General features: G+C 31.9%; 1 protein-coding gene across 1 annotated transcript; it reads left to right on the forward strand.

Moving 5' to 3' along the window:
* Positions 1-4,389: 4,389 nt before the first annotated feature.
* On the forward strand, positions 4,390-5,615 carry LOC134262356 (uncharacterized). Its single transcript, XM_062744729.1, has 2 exons — positions 4,390-5,060; positions 5,153-5,615. The coding sequence occupies exons 1-2, from the start codon at positions 5,029-5,031 to the stop codon at positions 5,571-5,573; spliced, it is 453 nt and encodes a 150-aa protein (XP_062600713.1). The 5' UTR covers positions 4,390-5,028; the 3' UTR covers positions 5,574-5,615.
* Positions 5,616-11,048: the final 5,433 nt, after the last annotated feature.

Consider the following 11,048-nt stretch of genomic DNA (forward strand, 5'->3'; position numbering starts at 1 on the left):
ATTTAGCGATTTGTCCTTAAAATTGGTATTTTATTTTTAGCGAAATGTAATTTTAGCGATTTAAAGCTCTCAAAAGAAGCTATTTAAGGAATCACTGTCTAGATAGTATAGTATGCCAGGGCATCAACAATAGTGGGAAACATGGAATAATTTGCATAACGGTTTTTTTATGTTAAATTATCCCATGTTTCCCACTATTGTTGATGTCCATGGCATAGTCTCATAACTAGACAGTGATTTGTATATTTTCATTTTTACTTGAAATAACAATCTTTGAATAAATCAAAATACCGTCTAAATTACTAGATTTGAAATGCACGAGGCAGTCCATGTTATTTTCCATTGCCTCGTTCCATGACGTCAAATTTTACATTAAAAAATAATTCCATAAAAACAAGAAACAAATTTAATGACTGTTTATAGTTACTGTAGTCAAATTTCAACATTTATCAAATAAACAACAAATAAACAACAAAATAATGTTAAATTATGATCAAAGCAATCTTGTTAACGTTAATCATATATGTGACCTAGATTTAGGTTTTCGGAAGCACAAACAAGTGTATAGGCCCTAGCTAGGATACTTCTCCGCCGTCATATTAAATGCAGTGTTGCAGTTGATGAAACCAGAGTTGGTCAGGAAACCGATTTGTGTGGATGTTAAAATAGCAGATGAAGTTGAGTTGCTTACGAAGTCGGATGGTAATGACTGAGGGACGATGTCTGTATCAGATTATGGAGTGTGGCTGTGCCGTTTTCTCCTCGTGCTCAAGATAGGCTGTTTACGGAAGTGGAGTACTCGGCCTCGCTGATAGTGGACAACGTTGCGCTAGCGACTTGCTTTTGATCCGAAGATAATTCATTATTTATTTTGTTTGTAAAAAGACAAATCATATCTAATTACTTAGTAAACAGTTAAATTTATACGCCACTCATATATACACGCAAGTTAACATTTGACCTTTCAGTAGTGTTGCAATAGAGAAAAATACATACCAAGGTATTAAGAAGAAATTAACAAGATGGACTTTTGTAGTGTTCATCATAGAGAAAATAATTGGAAATGGAAATATTACAAACAAAGCGCAATTAAGTTTTGGCGATATTCAATTTTGGCGATCTTGGCATCCAAGCCAACAATGCCAAAATTCAATCTTCCTACAAATTCTGCATATACGGTAATAGAAATAAGTGATCGGGGTTCGGGTAATTTTTTACATGCATCGCGTCAATCCTTAGATATTTCTTCTTTAAAAGACAATAGAAGTGCAAGTAACAGGTCTCTTGCATATGACCTTAGAATCATACTTTGTCACGGTAGGCATTGGAATACTAAAAAACCTTCACCGCTCACTTATTGTAAGTGCTGATTATAGTTTATAAATGTGAAGCTCTTCACTGGTATTTTGTGAGGTACCTGCATATGAGTGAAAAACGCTTGCAAGAGAATTCTCTTAAAATAACAATTAATAAATTATTTTTTTATCTATCACTTTAATTGCCACAATCATAATTACGTGTACAAGTATGCATCTACAAAATTTTCCTTTGAAATTTTTATTATATAGTAGAGCTCACTTTGAAATGAATGTTAGATATGATTTTGATAAATTTAAAAAATTTCTATTTTCCTAACATTTTGAAAATCATTTCACCTGCAATATTTCTTTGAGTTTCGTTGCAGAAAACTATGTATGTTTATCATTTTACATCTACCCTAAATACTCAAACCATGATTATAACTCATATTTTTGTAAACAAAAATATTTTTATTTCTCTTGGATTACAAAAAGTCATCTAAAATCAAGATTATAATCAATCTTAATCCTAGCAGTGGTAACAGTTCTTTCATTTCTAACTTTATAGACCATAGCAATTTTATCTTAAAATTTAAGGAATGAAGCTTATTTCAATTTATATTATCCGATATACATGTAAAACTTGGGGTAGTTTACGCTTTATAAACTGCGAAGCGTAAACTTCCCAAGTTTTGTTATATCGTATAATATACAATTATGGACTGTTTAGAAGGGAAACATCACCAAGCGCCCTCGGGTGACAACCCTACTCAGACCTGATGATTGGTGATGTCTCCCGTCTAAACAGTCCATAATAGTTTTATTATCCTGAAGAATCTTCATTGTCATTTGAAGGGAGATAACAGTTGTCACCCTGCGCTTGAGGGAGACATCACGAGTTGTCTCCCTGCACGTGACCTGCTCTAAACCAATCAGATTGACTGTATAATTCTGAAGGATAATAATATAAGTTGAAATAAGCTTCATTCCTTATAATTTAATTTCAGTGTAGACAATGAGACAATTTTCCTCCAAATATTGAGCATAATTTTAAAGTAACGTCAAGCGGAGTAATACGATTTAGACGTTACTCATTGCCATTGTGACGTACGCAACTTATGTTATACGAAATAGATAAAACCTTTTAACCAATCAAATGAGGTGTTACAACTGATATTAAATTATTTTTAAAAAAAAGTAACTTACATGTTGCCCTTTCGGAGTTTCCTCCAGAATCTTTAAGTTTGCCGCATAAGCTTAGTGCGAATCTTCGTGAAACAGAGACAATTGCACGAACCTTTTAAAATAGGAGAGGGGTACCAATTTGTGGGAAGAAAAAGGGGAAAGAGAAAGAATTTTTCTCTTTATTTTGTTATTTGATACATGTAGCACCATCAGATGTAGAGTGTACGTGAATTTTTTCTCTACACTTTACACAAAAGTTGGTGTAGTCTGTACATGGAATTTTGCAATGACGTTGTTCACTTTTTAAATTTTCGTATTGGCCGATAGCGGTCGTCAATTTAAACTAATGTTATGTGTGTAAAATGTACAGCATTTTTTAACGAAACTCAATGACAAGTTACACTTGAAACAAAAGTGTACAAAGTGTACAGCGTCATTGCAAATTTCCATGTACACTCTACACCAACTTTTGGGTAAAGTGTCTCGAAAAGTTTCACATACACTCTACATCCAAATGTAGTATCTAGTAACAAAACAAGAAAACATTGATGTAACCATCAATTGTGGCCCGGGAAATAAATAAAGTAAACAATGGAAATGAGTCTTGATCATCAAACCGCTTCGATATGTCTCAGAAAGGCATGCGTCTAAATATGGAGACGATAATCGAGAATATTTTGAAAACTTCGTCGGATAAATTCGAACAAAAACGATACCCTTTTAAACTTGATCATTCCTCAAGTTAATTTTAGCTGTATAAAGTATAAACTGAAGCCAGACACATGCATCACCCATTTTCAATAATGTATTTCACTTTATGAATATAAAACCAGAACTGTGTACAGTACGTTTTTATTGCGATAAGTAAAATTCGATGTTCTAAAAAAGGAGACCTGTAGTTTTTTCGATTGTAAATGATAAGGAACTTTATTTATTAAATATAAAAAACACACATATTTTTACATATTCACTTAATGCTTATAGCTTGATCTGTTTAACCATATTTGTTTTAACAAATTAATTAACTTTTAATAAAAGAGTAATTTTGTACTGTACATGAATGCATTATATATATATATATATATATATATATATATATATATATATATATATATATATATATATATATATATATATATATATATATATATATATATATATATATATATGTGTGGATTTATGAACAATTGTGTGACATTGTGATACTTATTTTTACAGATATAAATTTATTTATACTTTAAAATCATCTTTTTAATATACCCCGTATTCTAGTATTTTATTCTATATGCTAAAAATTTTGATAACACAAGTACAATTTTTGCTCTTTTTTTTGTTTTTGGCGCAACTTTATTGCATGACGTTGCCTCTCAATTCTTATGTTTTTATGCATTTAAATAAACACGACTGATGAAGGCCGGTAACACGGTTGAAATATTTCGAAAAGTGTTTTAAAGTTTTTTATTATATATAGATATATATATATATATATATATATATATATATATATAGAGAGAGAGAGAGAGAGAGAGAGAGAGAGAGAGAGAGAGAGAGAGAGAGAGAGAGAGAGAGATCTATATGTAAAGTGTGATGTCTTAATATCAAAAATGCAGTTATAAATAATTCTTTCTGCTTATTCGATTCAACTTACCAAAAGAGCTTGGAAGCATTTTTTACGTTCAAGTCTCGTACTTTTCAAGAGGTACCAATGTGGGGGAAGACAAAAGGGGAAAGAGGAAGAATTTTTCTCTTTATTTTGTTACTTGATACTATCTTTAGATGTAGAGTGTACGTGAAACATTTCTAGACACTTTACACAAAAGTTGGTGTAGAGTGTACATGGAAATTTGCAATGACGCTGTACACTTTGTACACTTTTTCGTTTCAAGTGTAACTTGTCATTGAGTTTTGTTGAAAATGCTGTAAACTTTACACACTTAACATTAGTGTATATTGACGGCCGCTATCGGCCATCGTAAGATTCCGTGTCGCGGTCTGCAAAGGCACGATCAAGAACTCTCACTGTTTCATGGCCGTAAGTGCCAATAACAAGTCTTAATTTGGAGCTCTTCACTAACATTTTGTAAGGTCCTTGCATATGACTGAAAACTTTTAGAAAGACAATTTTCAAAAAGCAAATAATCAATCTTATTTTCTTTTGATCGGTTGAAGAGGCTAATCGTCAAAATAATAATTGTACTACATGTACTATACATCTGCGAAAGTCCCTCTGCTTCGAACCCTCCAAGTAAGAAACAGTTCCTTCTTCTGCGACTCAAGAGCAGAAATTCGAACCACCGCACCACGTGGGCAACTCTAACAGATATTTGTAAAACTAGTTCCCCTTAAATTTCCTCCAGAAAATGAAGCATCCTGATTACTGAGGATCATTGTGTATGTTTCTTTAATTAAATTTATTTTATGCTGAGTGTTGTTCATGGATTGATACTATATTGTTCCAGCTTCTGATCATGATTGTTCCTGGCACACAGTTTTGAAAGTATACAAATACCATCTTCTTGCTTTGGGTGGAGTGTTATCAACCCTCATGATTATCATCGACTTAACGTGCATCTATTGGTAATCAATTTCTGCTGCATAGACTTTCTCTGATATTTAATCAGTATAAAGGAAATTCATTTAAAAAATATTATTAAGTTCATCTATTGTAGGTGTGTGAAATACAAGGTTAAGAACAAACTTCAATCAACGAGAAAGGGGGAAATTCAAGAGATCTCTTGCAGACCGATCACAGAGGCAATGGCACGAATCTATAGAAATATGAACTTCGATGGAAATTCAAATTATGATCTGGTATCAAATAGGAAAAATGCAACAAAAACTTATATATTTTACAAAGAAATTGACTCTGCACACTACGATAAAGGATTCTTTAGACTAATTACTGAAAGTGGTAATTATGATTCTGCTTGGTCCAATATCTGTTCCACTCAAGTAACCCATGATGTAGAGTATGATCTAGTACGCAACGTTGGCAATCTGAAAGTCCCAGAAGAAGAGATTTACAGCAAACAGATACTTGACCCCGAAGACTTCAATACGCAACCAGAAACAAGTGCAAAAGAAAAATAATCTGATTATCCAAACGTTCCTCCATACATCACACTTGTTCAATTCAAAAATAATCTGAAAGAACAATAGCTAATGTATCCCTTTGTGAAGTGTCTAATCAAGATCAACTCCAAGACAGAGAATCAAACATGAACAAAAATTGTAAAGCAGAAATAAACACAAAGTAACACAGCCAGGATGGGAAAAATGATAACTGCAAATCAGAAATTGTTGAATAACAGAAGGGTAAAAAGGACGAAATCATGACGTCTTTATAAGATAGGAAAAGAACCGTTGTTTTTCGGTGGAAAACAAAACTGAAAAGAACTGTATAAACTTCTTTCTGCTTTTTTCATCTAAAAATACAATGAATACGTTAACGCATTGTGAAACAATGAGATATATATATATTAGTTTGATTTTGTATGAATTCGAATTTTGCTCTCAATGAATTTGTTAGCATTTGTTTATGTTAACAGTTTTGTGTTTTTTAGAAGATCTTACCAAATAGCATCTCACATCTGACGTTTAGAGGTTTGTGATTGCTCTGTCTAAAAAATTGTATTGTTTAATGGAATTTTGAGCTTGAGTACTGTTCGTTATCTTCATTTATTACACCTCTATTAATGTTTCCCTAAATAACATTATATCGATAGATATGACATTCCCTAGAAATCGTTATGAATGGACAAATTCCGGTGCGTTAGTCAATTGAGCTAATACCTGCTTCGAAATCTAATTCCCCGTTATTCGTAATACTTTTACTTTTACATTGATGTGATATGTGAATGGACTAATCCCCGTGTGTTAGTTAAGGGAGCTAATTCCTGCTTTGAAATCAAGCTATCTGAATCCTCTAAATTTTACGTTTGTATCGTTATACTTAACAGTTTAAAAGTATTATCATTGCGGGAGTTAGCAAGATTCAATTTTCCAAAGGCAAGGACTATGTAGCCTCGGGAAATAGTTTTGGCCTTGCGAAACTGGAATATTGCTAACTCCCTCAATGATATACTTTAAATGCATATTAATATTTCACAATAAAAATCATTGCTATTAAGACCATTTCACTGGTAAGATTTCATTCCATAATGTGTTTTCTTGAAAACAAAAAAGTTTCCAAGGAATGTTTATGATACTCCCCTGCTGGAAAAGAGGGAGGGTATATAGCGATCGGGATGTCTGTCCGTCCCTCTGTTATGCTTTGGGGATCCATCTCTTATCCAAAACTCCTTTTATACCACTGATAGAAATTTAATGAAACTTTCACTGAATCTTTATTATATAGTGCCATTGTTCAACTCTTTTTTTTTACTTTTTGATCCATATCTTCATAATAATCCTTACAAACAGAGATGCATTGCTGATTTCATCAAATGTTCTACCAAATTCTTAACTTTACTCCTTGAAAAATATTCACTGCTGTAGTAGAGAAACTTTAGACGTAATGTGCTACAATGTATACTAGAATTGGTTAAAATCAGATGTGGATCCTCAAAAACTCTTAAGAACTTTCACATCATCAAATATTTCAAAACTCTTAGACATTAAAACGTACAACGTTTCTACACTTTGTACTTGTACAACCATATACTTTAATTAAATAAATAAAAAGTTATACTTTATAATATCATTGACAACTGCTTTTCAATAAAAAAGGAACTCGGAAATTCTCACATCTTGTGTTTGGTCATCATCAAATTTACCTTTATGTTGTCAAAAAAAAAAACACTGATTGTACACACAAGTGCTTTACGGTTGGTATAAAACGGATGTTGGAGATTCTCAATGATAACAACTATGTAGTCTTCAAAGACAAAATTTTCCAACAAACTGTTGGAATAACAATGGGTACTCATTGTGATCCGTTATAAGCTGACTTGTTTTACTTTCAGACGAAACAGAATTTGTTTTAAAAAATACTTCAATTTGACATTTAGATATATTGTAGCATGAAACCTAATAATATATATTTACAAATAGCAAAGGCGACTGAATCCCCTCAGTTAACTTTTTGAGGACCTGGCAGGTTCAATATATCAAATATGTGATTAAGCAATATATACAGATAAATGTTAGACTACTTGTCTTTAATCAATTATGTACAAAAAAATCAAAGTGATGCTGGCTCAATAGCGATCGGCTATTGCAGCTCGGCTCTTGCAGTTCCTACAGCTCTTTTTTTAATACTGGCTCTTACAGCGCAGTTCATACAGTTCGGATCTTGCTGGCTTCCGTGTACAGCTCTTGCTGGCTCCCACTGTCACTTTTTTTTATAACAAACAATATCTAAAGCCAGGGAAGACTTGTTCAGTCACGTCTGAAAACTTTAAATATTTATTTATTATCATAAACTAAAAATTACCTCTCGTAACAAATGGTCCGCCTGTCTTACGGCTTCAGCATCAACTTCGTAATTAAATGAATTTGCCGCTTCGCCTGTATTTATAATCTCCGTGCCAAAATAACGCCATCTAGCGGAACATGACTATAAATCAGGACTCTCACCGGAATATCTTTTCCCGGATTGTCTCAATATCGACCATAATCTAACAATTAACAATGTGTATTTTTATTGTAGAGCCATAAGAAATAACAGATATATCATCTGCAAGTTGGGACAACTTGTATTTTCACTATCGATGTTTATGCCTTTTATATTTTTATTTTTCTAAAAAAAACGTCTAGAATCTTTGCACAGTCAACAAAATAATATGGTGAAATAGGATCACCTCGTCTACACCCCCTTTCAGGGCAGAAAAACATAGAAATAATCCAATTTTAAATAACACAGGATTTTATATAGTTATAGAAACATATTATCCAGAATCTAATTGACAGATCAAAAATAAATAAGCAAAGTGTTTACTGTACGGAGTTCAATGAAATTGTATCAAATGCATTTTCGAAGTCAATAAACATTAAGAGACCAGGTACATGAATTTATTACATTTTCAAAAGTGAAATACTGTAATTTATCCATTAAATAAAGGTGATAACCTGTCACAGTGTGAAAGGATATCAAAATTATATCCTGTCACAGTGTGACAAATATCAGAAGTACAGTAACACTCTCGATTAACCTTCCCATAACGAAGAGTGTTGTAAAAATGTTCCTTGGACTGTTATAATATATAGAGTAAATAAACCATTCTGACAGTGTATAAGACTACCAAAGTTCCCCAAAATATGTTGCTAAAATCCATGTTTACAATGTTTTCAATCTCGTATCACTTAGCTATGACGTCTCAACCTTTAAACTATGACGTTATGTAGCCTATGACTGGTATATTTAAGAAATGAATTTAATTTTTGAAGATTCATGAGGTTATTAACTACGACGCTTCACGCCGGCAAATTTCATGAAGCGCGTTAGCGCTTCATGTTAAATATGCCGGCGTGAAGAGTTGTAGTTGATATACCTCATAAATCTTCAAAAATTAAATTCATTTCTTATATTTACATTATTTTTTATGATGACTTGCCATAAATTTACGCCTTTCAACTGTCATTTTTAAAGCAATACATTGTGCACTATATTTTTTGACGTCGTGTGGTATTATCACTATTATAACGTATCAAATATGGTGATATTCATGCTCATTCGTGATACATATGTAATGTAGTTCATGAGAAAATAAACTGCATTTTATTTTGTAAAGAATCATAGGGGAAATTTTAATTTAATGGAAATTTGAATATATACAAAAAGACAAATAGGTAAAGGGAAAATCAAAGAAAATATAATAAACAGAAAATTCAATGTTTTGTAGTTGAATATGGAATTTATTTCACTCGTGAGACAGGATTTTTTTATATTTTCACTCGTGTTTCGCACTCGTGAAAATATCAAAAATCCTGTCCCACTCGTGAAATAAATTGCATATTCAACTACAAAACATTGAATATTATCTATTTCTCTTGATTCTGCTTGGTGAATAATACCACACATTAATCTAATATTTTCACCAATAAATCAACCTTTTACAAATCATGTTTTGTCTCCATGTATGAATTTACCAAAAACTTCTTTCAAAAATCTTTCAGCAATACATCCAGAAGCTAATTTATACACAAAATTTAAGAGGCTACTAGGCCGTCATTTTTTTTAAAAATTGTATTAGCTACAGTTTTAGTTGGCCACAGTTTTAGGTTATAACGCCTGTTTTGGTTCAGAACATGTTTTTTTTAAAGTATAAATCAATGATTGTTCGTGTGATAAATGTTCCAAAACCCATCTTTTTGCAAGCGAAACCATCTGTAGCTGGTCTTTTATCAGTTTTTATTTTTAAAGATTTTTTGAGCTTTTTGTTACAGGTTCTTTCTATACTTAGAGACTTTTAAAAAAACTTCAAGCTTTGATTCAAATTTTTTTCCTCAAATACTAATTTTCCCTGTAATGTCTCATTATTCTTTATCAATGATCCTTCAATTCAGCGATGATAAATACACTAAAAATGCATTTTAAACTCATCTTTAGAAAACACAGAAAGAGCAGATTCATTGTAGAAAGCCTCATTTTCAAAGCATATAAAAGAGTCCATTTTGCAACTATCGATTCATTTACCTAAATCAAACGTTTAAGAAGAATATTAACCTTTTTCCTCATAATCATGCTCGTATCTTACAAATAATATTTCATAAAGAGTCAAGAAATCATATTCTGTATTATTTTTAATATATGTCGAAAAAAACTTTCATTAAAAATCCGTATAAAAAATAAAAGAAATATTAAATAATCATAATTTTGAAAGAAATAGAATTGGCAAAACTTAGGAAATAACCATCTTCTTTTCTTGTATTTGCAACCGGTAATCAGCATTAAGGGTCGCAAATACCAAACTAGAAGATAGTTATTCCCATTAAATTGTTTGTTGTTTACGTCTTATAATGGGGAGATTGAAATAAAAGATACCAGTCTGACACATCTGATTCATACTTGGATATTTTACTTGAAAAAGACATTAATGGTAATCTAACAACCAAGCTCTGTAAAACGCCGATGACTAACTTTTCTATCGTCAACTTCCATTACTTATGCAGCAATATACCTTCATCACCTGCATACTTTATGTATGCACAATTTCTAAAACTAGGTAAATTATTGACAATATCATCAGTCTTTAAAGGCATCATTTCGCAAGTTCTATGGTCGATACAACGACCTTGTCAGTAAATACATATATATTATTATAACAGTAACTTGATCCAAAGGGTCGAATCACGTCGAGTTGACAGGCGCGGATCATCAGATCTGATGATCAGCGCCTGTCAACGAGATGTGATACGGCTCTTCGGATCAAGTTACTGTTATAATGATAAATTTATTATATACCCCCTTATAACTGGCTAAATATATTAAAATAAACCTTTAGAGATAAATTAGATAATAATAATCCATTAAACAAAGCATAATAACAAGGGACTTTTTAATGTGCAAGAAAAATAACGTCATATTTCTGCGTACTACGTCATCAGTTTCAGAGAGTGGTGATA

The sequence above is a fragment of the Saccostrea cucullata genome, unplaced genomic scaffold, assembly GCF_032062105.1.
Source record: "Saccostrea cucullata isolate Sc308-1 unplaced genomic scaffold, CSIRO_AGI_Scuc_v1 ctg12169, whole genome shotgun sequence".
Lineage (NCBI taxonomy): Eukaryota > Metazoa > Mollusca > Bivalvia > Ostreida > Ostreidae > Saccostrea > Saccostrea cuccullata.